At 50.0% G+C, this 18,932-nt stretch overlaps 1 protein-coding gene across 2 annotated transcripts in view; it reads left to right on the top strand.

The window, feature by feature from the left end:
- The first annotated feature begins 515 nt into the window (after window positions 1–515).
- zdhhc8b (zinc finger DHHC-type palmitoyltransferase 8b) overlaps window positions 516–18,932 on the top strand; it is an 87,515-nt gene continuing 69,098 nt past the window's right edge. Inside the window, exon 1 of one of the 2 annotated variants that reach the window (XM_060907567.1) lies at window positions 516–780. In XM_060907567.1, the coding sequence (XP_060763550.1) occupies window positions 677–780 (104 nt within the window). In that variant the 5' untranslated portion in view covers window positions 516–676. The remainder of the gene's footprint in view (window positions 781–18,932) is intronic. The other variant, XM_060907568.1, reaches the window with a different exon arrangement.

Genomic DNA, 18,932 nt, shown 5'->3' with positions numbered 1-18,932 from the left:
CTTTACAAACTTTAGATAATATTAGTAGTAATATGCAGAAGCACGTTTACAGCTCATTTGAATAAGTGGGCGGAGTTTAGAGATTAACTGTTAAAGTACACTTTCACTACAGAATCTTTTGACATGTTTTAAAGTATGTACAGTTTATCGTAATTTTAGTATAATTTTAAAGAGCTATAGCTTCAAAATATAATTGATATATAATTTATAATGACAATATTATTTAGATTTTGTCTGATTTATGCCAGCAGTAAATATATTCAAAAGGCAAGACATGTAATATTTATTTATTTATTTGTTTGTTTGTGTTATTTTTATTTTAGAGTCAGTATAATCTGATCTGTAACCTAATTGGTCGGTTTAATATTTTTATTTTATATCAGAGCACAAATTAACTCAACAATTTTAATGATTCTTAATTTTTAACGGGAGTTGTTTTTCTTGGTCAGTGAATGGACAGTCTCTGTGTTTGGAGAAAATGTCTTTGGCATAGTGCAGCCCCGCCCCCTGTGTGTGGCTCCGCCCCCTCATGCGCTCGGAAGGCCGTGGTGCTGCGCGCGGCCCTGAATGAAGAGAAGCGGCTCCGGAGCGGAACTGGCTGCCGCGCGCGCTCATGCCGCTGTGTGCGTTTCCGGTGTCGGTGTGCTGAAGGACAGAGGAATGTGGAGTTTACAGGATGCCCCACAGCGCCGGAAAGAGATTTAAACCCACCAGATATATCCCAGTGTGCACCGCGGCCACTCTGCTGGTGGCTTCAACCACGCTCTTCTTCGTGTTCACGTGAGTGCGCGCGCTTTTATTCACTATTTACACACTTCATCTGAGAGAGAGAGAGAGAGAGAGAGTGTCCGCTGCAGTGATAGTGCAGTGAGTGATCGTGCAGTGAGTGGTAGTGCAGTGTGTAATAGTGCAGTGAGTGATCGTGCAGTGAGTGATAGTGCAGTGTGTAATAGTGCAGTGAGTGATAGTGCAGTGTGTAATAGTGCAGTGAGTGATAGTGCAGTGAGTGGTAGTGCAGTGAGTGATAGTGCAGTGAGTGGTAGTGCAGTGAGTGATAGTGCAGTGTGTAATAGTGCAGTGAGTGGTAGTGCAGTGTGTGATAGTGCAGTGTGTGATAGTGCAGTGAGTGGTAGTGCAGTGTGTAATAGTGCAGTGAGTGGTAGTGCAGTGAGTGATAGTGCAGTGAGTGGTAGTGCAGTGTGTGATAGTGCAGTGTGTGATAGTGCAGTGAGTGGTAGTGCAGTGAGTGGTAGTGCAGTGAGTGGTAGTGCAGTGTGTAATAGTGCAGTGAGTGGTAGTGCAATGTGTAATAGTGCAGTGAGTGGTAGTGCAGTGAGTGGTAGTGCAGTGAGTGATAGTGCAGTGTGTAATAGTGCAGTGAGTGGTAGTGCAATGTGTAATAGTGCAGTGAGTGGTAGTGCAGTGAGTGATAGTGCAGTGAGTGGTAGTGCAGTGTGTAATAGTGCAGTGAGTGGTAGTGCAGTGAGTGATAGTGCAGTGAGTGGTAATGCAGTGTGTGGTAGTGCAGTGTGTAATAGTGCAGTGAGTGGTAGTGCAGTGAGTAATAGTGCAGTGAGTGGTAGTGCAGTGTGTAATAGTGCAGTGAGTGGTAGTGCAGTGAGTAATAGTGCAGTGAGTGGTAGTGCAGTGTGTAATAGTGCAGTGAGTGGTAGTGCAGTGAGTGGTAGTGCAGTGAGTGGTAGTGCAGTGTGTAATAGTGCAGTGAGTGGTAGTGCAGTGAGTGGTAGTGCAGTGAGTAATAGTGCAGTGAGTGATCGTGCAGTGAGTGGTAGTGCAGTGTGTAATAGTGCAGTGAGTGGTAGTGCAGTGTGTAATAGTGCAGTGAGTGGTAGTGCAGTGAGTAATACTGCAGTGAGTGGTAGTGCAGTGAGTGATAGTGCAGTGAGTAATAGTGCAGTGAGTGGTAGTGCAGTGAGTGGTAGTGCAGTGTGTAATAGTGCAGTGAGTGGTAGTGCAGTGAGTAATAGTGCAGTGAGTGGTAGTGCAGTGAGTGGTAGTGCAGTGTGTAATAGTGCAGTGAGTAATAGTGCAGTGAGTGGTAGTGCAGTGAGTGGTCGTGCAGTGTGTAATAGTGCAGTGAGTGGTAGTGCAGTGAGTAATAGTGCAGTGAGTGGTAGTGCAGTGAGTGGTAGTGCAGTGTGTAATAGTGCAGTGAGTGGTAGTGCAGTGAGTGGTCGTGCAGTGTGTAATAGTGCAGTGAGTGGTAGTGCAGTGAGTAATAGTGCAGTGAGTGGTAGTGCAGTGTGTAATAGTGCAGTGAGTGGTAGTGCAGTGAGTAATAGTGCAGTGAGTGGTAGTGCAGTGTGTAATAGTGCAGTGAGTGGTAGTGCAGTGAGTAATAGTGCAGTGAGTGATCGTGCAGTGAGTGGTAGTGCAGTGAGTGATCGTGCAGTGAGTGGTAGTGCAGTGAGTGGTAGTGCAGTGAGTAATAGTGCAGTGAGTGGTAGTGCAGTGAGTGGTAGTGCAGTGAGTGGTAGTGCAGTGTGTAATAGTGCAGTGAGTGGTAGTGCAGTGAGTAATAGTGCAGTGAGTGGTAGTGCAGTGAGTGGTAGTGCAGTGAGTGGTAGTGCAGTGAGTGGTAGTGCAGTGAGTAATAGTGCAGTGAGTGGTAGTGCAGTGAGTGGTAGTGCAGTGAGTGGTAGTGCAGTGAGTGGTAGTGCAGTGAGTGATCGTGCAGTGTGCGATAGTGCAGTGTGCGATAGTGCAGTGAGGGCAGTGTGCAATAGTGCAGTGAGTGATAGTGCAGTGAGTGATAGTGCAGTGAGAGCAGTGAGTAATAGTGCAGTGTGTAATAGAGCAATGAGTAATAGAGCAATGAGTAATAGTGCAGTGAGTAATAGTGCAGTGAGTAATAGTGCAGTGAGTAATAGTGCAGTGAGAGCAGTGAGTAATAGTGCAGTGAGAGCAGTGTAATAGTGCAATGAGAGCAGTGAGTAATAGTACAGAGAGTAATAGTGCAGTGAGAGCAGTGTCTAATAGTGCAATGAGAGCAGTGAGTAATAGTGTAATGTGTAATAGTGCCATGAGAGCAGTGTGTAATAGTGCAATGAGAGCAGTGAGTAATAGTGCAGTGAGTGATAGTGCAGTGTGTAATAGTGCAGTGAGAGCAGTGAGTAATAGTACAGTGAGTAATAGTGCAGTGAGAGCAGTGTCTAATAGTGCAATGAGAGCAGTGTGTAATAGTGCAATGAGAGCAGTGAGTAATAGTGCAGTGAGTAATAGTGCAATGTGTAATACTGCAGTGAGATAAGTGTGTAATAGTGCCATGAGAGCAGTGAGTGATAGTGCAGTGAGAGCAGTGTGTAATAGTGCAGTGAGTAATAGTGCAGTGAGAGCAGTGTGTAATAGTGCAGTGTGTAATGGTGCAGTGAGTAATAGTGGAGTGAGAGCAGTGTGTAATAGTGCAGTGAGTGATAGTGCAGTGTGTAATAGTGCAGTGAGAGCAGTGAGTGATCATGCAGTGTGTAATAGTGCAGTGTGTAATAGTGCAGTGAGAGCAGTGAGTAATAGTACAGTGAGTAATAGTGCAGTGAGAGCAGTGTCTAATAGTGCAATGAGAGCAGTGTGTAATAGTGCAATGAGAGCAGTGTGTAATAGTGCCATGAGAGCAGTGAGTGATAGTGCAGTGAGAGCAGTGTGTAATAGTGCAATGAGAGCAGTGTGTAATAGTGCAATGAGAGCAGTGTGTAATAGTGCCATGAGAGCAGTGAGTGATAGTGCAGTGAGAGCAGTGTGTAATAGTGCAATGAGAGCAGTGTGTAATAGTGCAATGAGAGCAGTGAGTAATACTACAGTGAGTAATAGTGCAGTGAGAGCAGTGTCTAATAGTGCAATGAGAGCAGTGTGTAATAGTGTAATGAGAGCAGTGTGTAATAGTGCAGTGAGAGCAGTGTGTAATAGTGCCATGAGAGCAGTGAGTGATAGTGCAGTGAGAGCAGTGTGTAATAGTGCAGTGAGAGCAGTGTGTAATAGTGCAGTGAGAGCAGTGTGTAATAGTGCAATGAGAGCAGTGAGTAATGGTGCAGTGAGTAATAGTGCAGTGAGGTGAGTAATAGTGCAGTGAGAGCAGTGTGTAATAGTGCAATGAGAGCAGTGAGTAATAGTGCAGTGAGAGCAGTGTGTAACGGTGCAGTGAGGTGAGTAATAGTGCAGTGAGAGCAGTGTGTAATAGTGCAGTGAGAGCTTTTTGTAATAGTGCAGTGAGAGCAGTGTGTAATAGTGCAGTGAGTGGGCAGCAGGCTGTAGTGCCGCACTGTGGGTTTCTGCTTTTCCCTGGTGCAGCTGCACTACAGCAGGAATGAAAGACTCCCGAGCCCAGGCTGAGTAGAATGAGTGAGTTAGTTCGGGTGAACACACTCCATGGTGTGTGGAGCACTAGTGCACTGTATAGGGGACAAATCAACAGCTGTTCCACCTTTTCGGAACGAGCTCTTCATTAACTGTTCACAAACTCTATACAGACACTTAATTAACTCTCTAACAGCTCCTCACTGGCTGTCTGTCTGTCTGCTCCTCACTGTCTGTCTGTCTGTCTGCTCCTCACTGTCTGTCTGTCTGCTCTTCACTAGTGCTGTTCTGACACTTCTCCAGCTGTGTATTGGCTCTTCGCTGCATCAACTAAGGCGTGCCATGGAGACAGTAGAGAGCGTGGGCGTGTCATGGAGATTGTGGGCGTGCCATGGAGACAGTAGAGAGCGTGGGCGTGCCATGGAGACAGTAGAGAGCGTGGGCGTGTCATGGAGATTGTGGGCGTGTCATGGAGACAGTAGAGAGCGTGGGCGTGTCATGGAGATTGTGGGTGTGCCATGGAGACAGTAGAGAGCGTGGGCGTGTCATGGAGATTGTGGGCGTGCCATGCAGACAGTAGAGAGCATGGGCATGCCATGGAGATTGTGGGCGTGCGATGGAGACAGTAGAGAGCGTGGGCGTGTCATGGAGATTGTGGGCGTACGATGGAGAGCATGGGCGTGTCCTGGGGAGCGTGTCATGGAGAGATGGAGAGCGTGGGCGTGTCCTGGAGAGCGTGGGCGTGATGGAGGTGATGTTGGTTGTTGATTATTTTGTGTCCTTGGGTTTTTGTTTTGTGTTTTTTAACTTCGTCAGCACAAATCCATAAACAAAACCCGTCCGGCTGGTGGAGGAGAAACTTCCTGCTGTGGATTGGTGAATGTTTGCATAAAATAAAATTACCGCACTCTTTCAATATGGAGGACCGTGTGTGTGTGTGTGTGTGTGTGTGTGTGTGTGTGTTTTTTAAATGTTTCTGATGCTATATGGACCCTTTTCACGTGACGTCACGACAAACGCGGCCGCCATTTTGGACATGTACTACCAGTAGTTTACCACAGCCAACATTGAGGAACGGCAGCAAAGAAAGTGTTTATTTTCAGCAAGACTTCCATCATGCCACTATATTGTTGTGCACCTGGATGTAGTAACCATCAACAAACAAGGCAAGGGTTATCATTTTATCGGATCCCGGTAGATGCTGACCGACGGAGAAGATGGATAGCGGCATACCAACGCTTGTGTAGTGACCACTTTGTTGGAGGTAAGACGAATAAAATTAGCCAGAAAAGGCATTACATTGCTGTTAACATTCCATTCTAGTTTACTGTAATTATGATCTGGCAGCTATTTACACCGGATCCAGTGTAAATAGCTGCCGGAGCCAATGTCCGAGGTTCTGGAGCGTGCTCGCTCGCGGCCCGGCCGGAGTCAGCGCGCTCGCTCCGGAACCTCGGACATTGGCTCCGGCAGCTATTTACACTGGATCCGGTGTAAATAGCTGCCAGATCATAATTACAGTAAACTAGTAAATACAATTTTCTGCATCTCGCTCCTTTTTCTTTTATGTTTGTCGCCTTCCTCGCATTCAAACCGATTTGAGCCGAAGTCCACTACATGTCCAAAATGGCGGTCGCGTTTACGAAGGTCACGTGACTGAAAAGGGTCTATAGCGTAAAATGTTGTTTGAGTCGTGGTCCTCAGAGTACCCCCCAGTTGTGTTTCTCCACACCATCTGTCTCTCTCTCTCTCTCTCTCTCTCTCTCTCTCTCTCTCTCTCACTGTGAGAGTGTGTGTGAGAGAGAGAGCGAGACACAGTGAGAGAGAGAGCGAGACACAGTGAGAGAGAGAGCGAGACACAGTGAGAGAGAGAGCGGCGGTGACGGTGAGAGAGAGAGCGAGACACAGTGAGAGAGAGAGAGAGACAGTGAGAGAGAGAGCGAGAGACAGTGAGACAGCGAGACAGTGAGAGAGAGAGAGAGAGAGAGAGGCAGTGAGAGAGATATAGTGACAGTGAGGGAGAGGGAGAGCGACAGAGTGAGAGGGAGAGCGACAGAGTGAGAGGGAGAGACAGAGAGAGAGAAAGACAGAGCGAGACAGTGAGAGAGAGAGAGCGAGACAGTGAGTGAGTGAGCGAGACAGTGAGTGAGTGAGCGAGACAGTGAGTGAGTGAGCGAGACAGTGAGTGAGTGAGCGAGACAGTGAGAGAGAGAGACAGTGAGAGAGAGAGGGAGCGAGAAAGTGAGAGAGAGAGAGAGAGAGAGAGAGAGAAAGTGAGAGAGACAGTGAGGGAGAGAGACAGTGAGGGAGCAAGAGACAGTGAGAGAGAGAGAGAGAGAGAGAGCGAGACAGTAAGAGTGCAAGACAGTGAGAGCATGAGAGAGACAGTGAGTGAGGGAGAGACAGCGAGACAGTGAGTGAGTGAGTGAGACATTGAGTGAGTGAGTGAGTGAGAGAGACATTGAGTGAGTGAGAGAGACAATGAGTGAGTGCGAGAGACAATGAGTGAGTGCGAGAGACAATGAGTGAGTGAGAGAGACAATGAGTGAGTGAGAGAGACATTGAGTGAGTGAGAGAGACATTGAGTGAGCGAGAGAGAGAGACATTGAGTGAGCGAGAGAGAGAGACATTGAGTGAGCGAGAGAGAGACATTGAGTGAGCGAGAGAGAGAAACAGTGAGTGAGCGAGCGAGAGAGACAGTGAGTGAGCGAGAGAGACAGTGAGTGAGCGAGAGAGACAGTGAGTGAGAGAGAGACAGTGAGTGAGTGAGAGACAGTGAGTGAGAGACAGTGAGTGAGAGACAGTGAGTGAGAGACAGTGAGTGAGCGAGAGAGAGAGACAGTGAGCGAGCGACAGAGAGAGACAGTGAGCGAGCGAGAGAGAGAGACAGTGAGTGAGTGAGAGAGAGAGACTGAGTGAGTGAGAGAGAGAGACAGTGAGTGAGTGAGTGAGAGACAGTGAGTGAGTGAGAGAGAGAGACAGTGAGTGAGTGAGAGAGAGAGACAGTGAGTGAGTGAGAGAGAGAGACAGTGAGTGAGTGAGAGAGAGAGACAGTGAGTGAGTGAGAGAGAGAGACAGTGAGTGAGTGAGAGAGAGAGACAGTGAGTGAGTGAGAGAGAGAGACAGTGAGTGAGTGAGAGAGAGAGACAGTGAGTGAGAGAGAGAGACAGTGAGTGAGTGAGAGAGAGAGACAGTGAGTGAGAAAGAGAGATAGTGAGTGAGTGAGAAAGAGAGACAGTGAGTGAGTGAGAAAGAGAGACAGTGAGTGAGTGAGAGAGAGACAGTGAGTGAGTGAGAGACACAGTGAGTGAGAGAGACAGTGAGTGAGTGAGAGAGAGAGACAGTGAGTGAGAGAGAGAGAGACAGTGAGAGAGAGAGACAGTGAGTGAGCAAGAGAGACAGTGAGTGAGCGAGAGAGACAGTGAGTGAGCGAGAGAGACAGTGAGTGAGCGAGAGAGACAGTGAGTGAGCGAGAGAGACAGTGAGTGAGCGAGAGAGAGACAGTGAGTGAGCGAGAGAGAGAGACAGTGAGTGAGCGAGAGAGAGAGACAGTGAGTGAGGGAGAGAGAGAGACAGTGAGTGAGGGAGAGAGAGAGACAGTGAGTGAGCGAGAGAGAGAGACAGTGAGTGAGCGAGAGAGAGAGACAGTGAGTGAGCGAGAGAGACAGTGAGTGAGCGAGAGAGAGACAGTGAGTGAGCGAGAGAGAGAGACAGTGAGTGAGCGAGAGAGAGAGACAGTGAGTGAGCGAGAGAGAGAGACAGTGAGTGAGCGAGAGAGAGAGACAGTGAGTGAGTGAGAGAGACAGTGAGTGAGTGAGTGAGAGAGACAGTGAGTGAGAGAGAGAGACAGTGAGTGAGAGAGAGAGAGACAGTGAGCGAGCGAGAGAGAGAGACAGTGAGCGAGCGAGCGAGAGAGACAGTGAGCGAGCGAGAGAGAGAGACAGTGAGCGAGCGAGAGAGAGAGACAGTGAGCGAGCGAGAGAGAGAGACAGTGAGCGAGCGAGAGAGAGAGACAGTGAGCGAGCGAGAGAGAGAGACAGTGAGCGAGCGAGAGAGAGACAGTGAGTGAGCGAGAGAGAGACAGTGAGTGAGTGAGAGAGAGACAGTGAGTGAGCGAGAGAGAGAGACAGTGAGTGAGACAGAGACAGTGAGTGAGAGAAAGAGACAGTGAGTGAGTGAGAGAGAGAGACAGTGAGTGAGTGAGAGAGAGAGACAGTGAGTGAGTGAGAGAGAGAGACAGTGAGTGAGTGAGTGAGAGACAGTGAGTGAGTGAGAGAGAGAGACAGTGAGTGAGTGAGAGAGAGAGAGACAGTGAGTGAGAGAGAGAGAGACAGTGAGTGAGTGAGAGAGAGAGACAGTGAGTGAGAGAGAGAGAGACAGTGAGTGAGAGAGAGAGAGACAGTGAGTGAGAGAGAGAGACAGTGAGTGAGAGAGAGAGAGACAGTGAGTGAGAGAGAGAGAGACAGTGAGTGAGAGAGAGAGAGACAGTGAGTGAGAGAGAGAGAGACAGTGAGTGAGAGAGAGAGAGACAGTGAGTGAGAGAGAGAGAGACAGTGAGTGAGAGAGAGAGACAGTGAGTGAGAGAGAGAGAGACAGTGAGAGAGAGAGAGACAGTGAGAGAGAGAGAGACAGTGAGTGAGAGAGAGAGAGACAGTGAGTGAGAGAGAGAGAGACAGTGAGTGAGAGAGAGAGAGACAGTGAGTGAGAGAGAGAGAGACAGTGAGTGAGAGAGAGAGAGACAGTGAGTGAGAGAGAGAGAGACAGTGAGTGAGTGAGTGAGTGAGAGACAGTGAGTGAGTGAGAGAGAGAGACAGTGAGTGAGTGAGAGAGAGAGACAGTGAGTGAGAGAGAGAGACAGTGAGTGAGTGAGAGAGAGACAGTGAGTGAGAGAGAGAGACAGTGAGTGAGTGAGAGAGAGAGACAGTGAGTGAGTGAGTGAGTGAGAGACAGTGAGTGAGTGAGAGAGAGAGACAGTGAGTGAGTGAGAGAGAGAGACAGTGAGTGAGTGAGAGAGAGAGACAGTGAGTGAGTGAGAGAGAGAGACAGTGAGTGAGTGAGAGAGAGAGACAGTGAGTGAGTGAGAGAGAGACAGTGAGTGAGTGAGAAAGAGAGACAGTGAGTGAGTGAGAAAGAGAGACAGTGAGTGAGTGAGAAAGAGAGACAGTGAGTGAGAGAGAGAGAGACAGTGAGTGAGAGAGAGAGACAGTGAGTGAGAGAGAGAGAGACAGTGAGTGAGAGAGAGAGAGACAGTGAGTGAGAGAGAGAGAGACAGTGAGTGAGAGAGAGAGAGACAGTGAGTGAGAGAGAGAGAGACAGTGAGTGAGAGAGAGAGAGACAGTGAGTGAGAGAGAGAGAGACAGTGAGTGAGAGAGAGAGAGACAGTGAGTGAGAGAGAGAGAGACAGTGAGTGAGAGAGAGAGAGACAGTGAGTGAGAGAGAGAGAGACAGTGAGTGAGAGAGAGAGAGACAGTGAGTGAGAGAGAGAGAGACAGTGAGTGAGAGAGAGACAGTGAGTGAGAGAGAGAGACAGTGAGTGAGAGAGAGAGACAGTGAGTGAGAGAGAGAGACAGTGAGTGAGAGAGAGAGACAGTGAGTGAGAGAGAGACACAGTGAGTGAGCGAGAGACAGTGAGTGAGCGAGAGACAGTGAGTGAGCGAGAGACAGTGAGTGAGCGAGAGACAGTGAGTGAGTGAGAGACAGTGAGTGAGTGAGAGAGAGTGAGTGAGCGAGAGACAGTGAGCGAGCGAGAGAGAGAGACAGTGAGCGAGCGAGAGAGAGACAGTGAGTGAGCGAGAGAGAGACAGTGAGTGAGCGAGAGAGAGACAGTGAGTGAGCGAGAGAGAGAGACAGTGAGTGAGACAGAGACAGTGAGTGAGAGAAAGAGACAGTGAGTGAGTGAGAGAGAGAGACAGTGAGTGAGTGAGTGAGAGAGAGAGACAGTGAGTGAGTGAGAGAGAGAGACAGTGAGTGAGAGAGAGAGACAGTGAGTGAGAGAGAGAGACAGTGAGTGAGAGAGAGCGACAGTGAGTGAGTGAGAGAGAGAGACAGTGAGTGAGTGAGAGAGAGAGACAGTGAGTGAGTGAGAGAGAGACAGTGAGTGAGTGAGAAAGAGAGACAGTGAGTGAGTGAGAAAGAGAGACAGTGAGTGAGTGAGAAAGAGAGACAGTGAGTGAGAGAGAGAGAGACAGTGAGTGAGAGAGAGAGACAGTGAGTGAGAGAGAGAGAGACAGTGAGTGAGAGAGAGAGAGACAGTGAGTGAGAGAGAGAGAGACAGTGAGTGAGAGAGAGAGAGACAGTGAGTGAGAGAGAGAGAGACAGTGAGTGAGAGAGAGAGAGACAGTGAGTGAGAGAGAGAGAGACAGTGAGTGAGAGAGAGAGAGACAGTGAGTGAGAGAGAGAGAGACAGTGAGTGAGAGAGAGAGAGACAGTGAGTGAGAGAGAGAGACAGTGAGTGAGAGAGAGAGAGACAGTGAGTGAGAGAGAGAGAGACAGTGAGTGAGAGAGAGAGAGACAGTGAGTGAGAGAGAGAGACAGTGAGTGAGAGAGAGAGAGACAGTGAGTGAGAGAGAGAGAGACAGTGAGTGAGAGAGAGAGAGACAGTGAGTGAGAGAGAGAGAGACAGTGAGTGAGAGAGAGAGAGAGACAGTGAGTGAGAGAGAGAGAGACAGTGAGTGAGAGAGAGAGACAGTGAGTGAGAGAGAGACACAGTGAGTGAGAGAGAGACACAGTGAGTGAGCGAGAGACAGTGAGTGAGCGAGAGACAGTGAGTGAGCGAGAGACAGTGAGTGAGCGAGAGACAGTGAGTGAGCGAGAGACAGTGAGTGAGCGAGAGACAGTGAGTGAGTGAGAGAGAGAGAGACAGTGAGTGAGAGAGAGAGAGACAGTGAGTGAGAGAGAGAGAGAGACAGTGAGTGAGAGAGAGAGAGACAGTGAGTGAGAGAGAGAGACAGTGAGTGAGAGAGAGACACAGTGAGTGAGAGAGAGACACAGTGAGTGAGCGAGAGACAGTGAGTGAGCGAGAGACAGTGAGTGAGCGAGAGACAGTGAGTGAGCGAGAGACAGTGAGTGAGCGAGAGACAGTGAGTGAGCGAGAGACAGTGAGTGAGAGAGAGAGAGACAGTGAGTGAGAGAGAGAGAGACAGTGAGTGAGAGAGAGAGAGACAGTGAGTGAGAGAGAGAGAGAGACAGTGAGTGAGAGAGAGAGAGACAGTGAGTGAGAGAGAGAGACAGTGAGTGAGAGAGAGACACAGTGAGTGAGAGAGAGACACAGTGAGTGAGCGAGAGACAGTGAGTGAGCGAGAGACAGTGAGTGAGCGAGAGACAGTGAGTGAGCGAGAGACAGTGAGTGAGCGAGAGACAGTGAGTGAGCGAGAGACAGTGAGTGAGTGAGAGAGAGTGAGTGAGTGAGAGAGAGAGACAGTGAGTGAGTGAGAAAGAGAGACAGTGAGTGAGTGAGAAAGAGAGACAGTGAGTGAGTGAGAAAGAGAGACAGTGAGTGAGACAGAGAGACAGTGAGTGAGAGAGAGAGACAGTGAGTGAGAGAGAGAGAGAGACAGTGAGAGAGAGCGAGAGAGACAGTGAGTGAGCGCGAGAGAGAGACAGTGAGCGAGCGAGAGAGAGAGACAGTGAGCGAGCGAGAGAGAGAGCGACAGTGAGCGAGCGAGAGAGAGACACAGTGAGCGAGCGAGAGAGAGAGACAGTGAGCGAGCGAGAGAGCGAGACAGTGAGCGAGCGAGAGAGCGAGACAGTGAGTGAGAGACAGTGAGCGAGCGAGAGAGACAGTGAGCGAGAGAGAGAGACAGTGAGCGAGCGAGAGAGAGAGACAGTGAGCGAGCGAGAGAGACAGTGAGCGAGCGAGAGAGAGAGACAGTGAGCGAGCGAGAGAGACAGTGAGCGAGCGAGAGAGACAGTGAGCGAGCGAGTGAGACAGTGAGTGAGCGAGAGAGACAGTGAGTGAGAGAGACAGTGAGTGAGTGAGAGAGACAGTGAGTGAGTGAGAGAGACAGTGAGTGAGTGAGAGAGAGACAGTGAGTGAGAGAGAGAGACAGTGAGTGAGAGAGACAGTGAGTGAGTGAGCGAGCGAGAGAGACAGTGAGCGAGCGAGAGACACAGTGAGAGAGCGATTGAGACAGTGAGTGAGTGAGACAGTGAGTGAGTGAGAGAGACAGTGAGTGAGAGAGACAGTGAGTGAGTGAGACAGTGAGTGAGTGAGAGAGACAGTGAGTGAGTGAGAGAGACAGTGAGTGAGTGAGTGTGTGAGACAGTGAGTGAGTGAGAGAGAGAGACAGTGAGTGAGTGAGCGAGAGAGACAGTGAGTGAGTGAGAAAGAGAGACAGTGAGTGAGTGAGAGAGAGACTGAGAGAGAGAGAGAGAGAGTGAGTGAGAGAGAGACAGTGAGTGAGTGAGAGAGAGACAGTGAGTGAGTGAGAGAGAGACAGTGAGTGAGTGAGAGAGAGACACAGTGAGTGAGTGAGAGAGAGAGACAGTGAGTGAGTGAGAGAGAGAGACAGTGAGTGAGTGAGAGAGAGAGACAGTGAGTGAGTGAGAGAGAGAGACAGTGAGTGAGTGAGAGAGAGACAGTGAGTGAGAGAGAGAGAGACAGTGAGTGAGAGAGAGAGAGACAGTGAGTGAGAGAGAGAGAGACAGTGAGTGAGAGAGAGACAGTGAGTGAGCGAGAGACAGTGAGTGAGCGAGAGACAGTGAGTGAGTGAGAGACAGTGAGTGAGTGAGAGAGAGAGACATTGAGTGAGTGAGAGAGAGAGACATTGAGTGAGTGAGAGAGAGACCGTGAGTGAGAGAGAGAGACCGTGAGTGAGAGAGAGAGAGAGACAGTGAGTGAGTGAGAGAGAGACCGTGAGTGAGAGAGAGAGACATTGAGTGAGTGAGAGAGAGAGACATTGAGTGAGTGAGAGAGAGAGACATTGAGTGAGTGAGAGAGAGAGACAGTGAGTGAGTGAGAGAGAGAGACAGTGAGTGAGTGAGAGAGAGAGACAGTGAGTGAGAGAGAGAGACAGTGAGTGAGAGAGAGAGACATTGAGTGAGTGAGAGAGAGACATTGAGTGAGTGAGAGAGAGACCGTGAGTGAGAGAGAGAGAGACAGTGTGTGAGTGAGAGAGAGAGACAGTGAGTGAGTGAGAGAGACAGTGAGTGAGAGAGAGAGACAGTGAGTGAGTGAGAGAGAGACACAGTGAGCGAGCGAGAGAGAGAGACAGTGAGCGACCGAGAGAGCGAGACAGTGAGCGAGCGAGAGAGCGAGACAGTGAGTGAGAGACAGTGAGCGAGCGAGAGAGACAGTGAGCGAGAGAGAGAGACAGTGAGCGAGCGAGAGAGGGAGACAGTGAGCGAGCGAGAGAGAGAGACAGTGAGCGAGCGAGAGAGAGAGACAGTGAGCGAGCGAGAGAGACAGTGAGCGAGCGAGAGAGACAGTGAGCGAGCGAGTGAGACAGTGAGTGAGCGAGAGAGACAGTGAGTGAGTGAGACAGTGAGTGAGTGAGAGAGACAGTGAGTGAGTGAGAGAGACAGTGAGTGAGTGAGAGAGAGACAGTGAGTGAGAGAGAGAGACAGTGAGTGAGAGAGACAGTGAGTGAGTGAGCGAGCGAGAGAGACAGTGAGCGAGCGAGAGACACAGTGAGCGAGCGATTGAGACAGTGAGTGAGTGAGACAGTGAGTGAGTGAGAGAGACAGTGAGTGAGAGAGACAGTGAGTGAGAGAGACAGTGAGTGAGAGAGACAGTGAGTGAGTGAGAGAGACAGTGAGTGAGTGAGAGAGACAGTGAGTGAGTGAGTGAGTGTGTGAGACAGTGAGTGAGTGAGTGAGAGAGACAGTGAGTGAGAGAGAGAGACAGTGAGTGAGAGAGACAGTGAGTGAGAGAGTGAGACAGTGAGTGAGTGAGAGAGAGAGACAGTGAGTGAGTGAGAGAGAGAGACAGTGAGTGAGTGAGAAAGAGAGACAGTGAGTGAGTGAGAGAGAGACAGAGAGAGAGAGAGAGAGTGAGTGAGAGAGAGACAGTGAGTGAGTGAGAGAGAGACAGTGAGTGAGTGAGAGAGAGACAGTGAGTGAGAGAGAGACACAGTGAGTGAGTGAGAGAGACAGTGAGTGAGTGAGAGAGAGAGACAGTGAGTGAGTGAGAGAGAGAGACAGTGAGTGAGTGAGAGAGAGAGACAGTGAGTGAGTGAGAGAGAGACAGTGAGTGATAGAGAGAGAGACAGTGAGTGAGAGAGAGAGAGACAGTGAGTGAGAGAGAGAGAGACAGTGAGTGAGAGAGAGAGAGACAGTGAGTGAGAGAGAGACAGTGAGTGAGCGAGAGACAGTGAGTGAGCGAGAGACAGTGAGTGAGTGAGAGACAGTGAGTGAGTGAGAGAGAGAGACATTGAGTGAGTGAGAGAGAGAGACATTGAGTGAGTGAGAGAGAGACCGTGAGTGAGAGAGAGAGACCGTGAGTGAGAGAGAGAGAGAGACAGTGAGTGAGTGAGAGAGAGACCGTGAGTGAGAGAGAGAGACATTGAGTGAGTGAGAGAGAGAGACATTGAGTGAGTGAGAGAGAGAGACATTGAGTGAGTGAGAGAGAGAGACATTGAGTGAGTGAGAGAGAGAGACAGTGAGTGAGTGAGAGAGAGAGACAGTGAGTGAGTGAGAGAGAGAGACAGTGAGTGAGAGAGAGAGACAGTGAGTGAGAGAGAGAGACATTGAGTGAGTGAGAGAGAGACATTGAGTGAGTGAGAGAGAGACCGTGAGTGAGAGAGAGAGAGACAGTGTGTGAGTGAGAGAGAGAGACAGTGAGTGAGTGAGAGAGACAGTGAGTGAGAGAGAGAGACAGTGAGTGAGTGAGAGAGACAGTGAGTGAGTGAGAGAGACAGTGAGTGAGTGAGTGAGTGTGTGAGACAGTGAGTGAGTGAGAGAGAGAGACAGTGAGTGAGTGAGCGAGAGAGACAGTGAGTGAGTGAGAAAGAGAGACAGTGAGTGAGTGAGAGAGAGACTGAGAGAGAGAGAGAGAGAGTGAGTGAGAGAGAGACAGTGAGTGAGTGAGAGAGAGACAGTGAGTGAGTGAGAGAGAGACAGTGAGTGAGTGAGAGAGAGACAGTGAGTGAGAGAGAGACACAGTGAGTGAGTGAGAGAGAGAGACAGTGAGTGAGAGAGAGAGACAGTGAGTGAGTGAGAGAGAGAGACAGTGAGTGAGTGAGAGAGAGAGACAGTGAGTGAGTGAGAGAGAGACAGTGAGTGAGAGAGAGAGAGACAGTGAGTGAGAGAGAGAGAGACAGTGAGTGAGAGAGAGAGAGACAGTGAGTGAGAGAGAGAGAGACAGTGAGTGAGAGAGAGACAGTGAGTGAGCGAGAGACAGTGAGTGAGCGAGAGACAGTGAGTGAGTGAGAGAGAGAGACATTGAGTGAGTGAGAGAGAGAGACATTGAGTGAGTGAGAGAGAGACCGTGAGTGAGAGAGAGAGACCGTGAGTGAGAGAGAGAGAGAGACAGTGAGTGAGTGAGAGAGAGACCGTGAGTGAGAGAGAGAGACATTGAGTGAGTGAGAGAGAGAGACATTGAGTGAGTGAGAGAGAGAGACATTGAGTGAGTGAGAGAGAGAGACAGTGAGTGAGTGAGAGAGAGAGACAGTGAGTGAGTGAGAGAGAGAGACAGTGAGTGAGAGAGAGAGACAGTGAGTGAGAGAGAGAGACATTGAGTGAGTGAGAGAGAGACATTGAGTGAGTGAGAGAGAGACCGTGAGTGAGAGAGAGAGAGACAGTGTGTGAGTGAGAGAGAGAGACAGTGAGTGAGTGAGAGAGACAGTGAGTGAGAGAGAGAGACAGTGAGTGAGTGAGAGAGAGACACAGTGAGCGAGCGAGAGAGAGAGACAGTGAGCGAGCGAGAGAGCGAGACAGTGAGCGAGCGAGAGAGCGAGACAGTGAGTGAGAGACAGTGAGCGAGCGAGAGAGACAGTGAGCGAGAGAGAGAGACAGTGAGCGAGCGAGAGAGGGAGACAGTGAGCGAGCGAGAGAGAGAGACAGTGAGCGAGCGAGAGAGAGAGACAGTGAGCGAGCGAGAGAGACAGTGAGCGAGCGAGAGAGACAGTGAGCGAGCGAGTGAGACAGTGAGTGAGCGAGAGAGACAGTGAGTGAGTGAGTGAGACAGTGAGTGAGTGAGAGAGACAGTGAGTGAGTGAGAGAGACAGTGAGTGAGTGAGAGAGAGACAGTGAGTGAGAGAGAGAGACAGTGAGTGAGAGAGACAGTGAGTGAGTGAGCGAGCGAGAGAGACAGTGAGCGAGCGAGAGACACAGTGAGCGAGCGATTGAGACAGTGAGTGAGTGAGACAGTGAGTGAGTGAGAGAGACAGTGAGTGAGAGAGACAGTGAGTGAGAGAGACAGTGAGTGAGAGAGACAGTGAGTGAGTGAGAGAGACAGTGAGTGAGTGAGAGAGACAGTGAGTGAGTGAGTGAGTGTGTGAGACAGTGAGTGAGTGAGTGAGAGAGACAGTGAGTGAGAGAGAGAGACAGTGAGTGAGAGAGACAGTGAGTGAGAGAGTGAGACAGTGAGTGAGTGAGAGAGAGAGACAGTGAGTGAGTGAGAGAGAGAGACAGTGAGTGAGTGAGAAAGAGAGACAGTGAGTGAGTGAGAGAGAGACTGAGAGAGAGAGAGAGAGAGTGAGTGAGAGAGAGACAGTGAGTGAGTGAGAGAGAGACAGTGAGTGAGTGAGAGAGAGACAGTGAGTGAGAGAGAGACACAGTGAGTGAGTGAGAGAGACAGTGAGTGAGTGAGAGAGAGAGACAGTGAGTGAGTGAGAGAGAGAGACAGTGAGTGAGTGAGAGAGAGAGACAGTGAGTGAGTGAGAGAGAGACAGTGAGTGAGAGAGAGAGAGACAGTGAGTGAGAGAGAGAGAGACAGTGAGTGAGAGAGAGAGAGACAGTGAGTGAGAGAGAGAGAGACAGTGAGTGAGAGAGAGAGAGACAGTGAGTGAGAGAGAGAGAGACAGTGAGTGAGCGAGAGACAGTGAGTGAGCGAGAGACAGTGAGTGAGTGAGAGACAGTGAGTGAGTGAGAGAGAGAGACATTGAGTGAGTGAGAGAGAGAGACATTGAGTGAGTGAGAGAGAGACCGTGAGTGAGAGAGAGAGACCGTGAGTGAGAGAGAGAGAGAGACAGTGAGTGAGTGAGAGAGAGACCGTGAGTGAGAGAGAGAGACATTGAGTGAGTGAGAGAGAGAGACATTGAGTGAGTGAGAGAGAGAGACATTGAGTGAGTGAGAGAGAGAGACATTGAGTGAGTGAGAGAGAGAGACAGTGAGTGAGTGAGAGAGAGAGACAGTGAGTGAGTGAGAGAGAGAGACAGTGAGTGAGAGAGAGAGACAGTGAGTGAGAGAGAGAGACATTGAGTGAGTGAGAGAGAGACATTGAGTGAGTGAGAGAGAGACCGTGAGTGAGAGAGAGAGAGACAGTGTGTGAGTGAGAGAGAGAGACAGTGAGTGAGTGAGAGAGACAGTGAGTGAGAGAGAGAGACAGTGAGTGAGTGAGAGAGAGAGACTGAGTGAGTGAGAAAGAGATACAGTGAGTGAGTGAGAGAGAGAGACAGTGAGTGAGCGAGAGACAGTGAGTGAGCGAGAGACAGTGAGTGAGCGAGAGACAGTGAGTGAGCGAGAGACAGTGAGTGAGTGAGAGACAGTGAGTGAGTGAGAGACAGTGAGTGAGTGAGAGACAGTGAGTGAGTGAGAGAGAGAGACATTGAGTGAGTGAGAGAGAGAGACATTGAGTGAGTGAGAGAGAGAGACAGTGAGTGAGTGAGAGAGAGAGACAGTGAGTGAGTGAGAGAGAGAGACAGTGAGTGAGAGAGAGAGACAGTGAGTGAGAGAGAGAGACATTGAGTGAGTGAGAAAGAGAGACAGTGAGTGAGACAGAGAGACAGTGAGTGAGAGAGAGAGAGAGACAGTGAGAGAGAGCGAGAGAGACAGTGAGTGAGCGAGAGAGAGAGACAGTGAGCGAGCGAGAGAGAGAGACAGTGAGCGAGCGAGAGAGAGAGACAGTGAGCGAGCGAGAGAGAGAGCGACAGTGAGCGAGCGAGAGAGAGACACAGTGAGCGAGCGAGAGAGAGAGACAGTGAGCGAGCGAGAGAGCGAGACAGTGAGTGAGAGACAGTGAGCGAGCGAGAGAGACAGTGAGCGAGAGAGAGAGACAGTGAGCGAGCGAGAGAGAGAGACAGTGAGCGAGCGAGAGAGAGAGACAGTGAGCGAGCGAGAGAGAGAGACAGTGAGCGAGCGAGAGAGAGAGACAGTGAGCGAGCGAGAGAGAGAGACAGTGAGCGAGCGAGAGAGAGAGACAGTGAGCGAGCGAGAGAGAGAGACAGTGAGCGAGCGAGAGAGACAGTGAGCGAGCGAGTGAGACAGTGAGCGAGTGAGAGAGACAGTGAGTGAGAGAGACAGTGAGTGAGTGAGAGAGACAGTGAGTGAGTGAGAGAGACAGTGAGTGAGAGAGAGAGACAGTGAGTGAGAGAGACAGTGAGTGAGTGAGCGAGCGAGAGAGACAGTGAGCGAGCGAGAGACACAGTGAGCGAGCGATTGAGACAGTGAGTGAGTGAGACAGTGAGTGAGTGAGAGAGACAGTGAGTGAGAGAGACAGTGAGTGAGAGAGACAGTGAGTGAGTGAG

The sequence above is a fragment of the Neoarius graeffei genome, chromosome 24, assembly GCF_027579695.1.
Source record: "Neoarius graeffei isolate fNeoGra1 chromosome 24, fNeoGra1.pri, whole genome shotgun sequence".
Taxonomy (NCBI): domain Eukaryota; kingdom Metazoa; phylum Chordata; class Actinopteri; order Siluriformes; family Ariidae; genus Neoarius; species Neoarius graeffei.
Note: the sequence above shows the minus strand (reverse complement) of the source record. Positions and strands in the feature narration are given on the sequence as shown.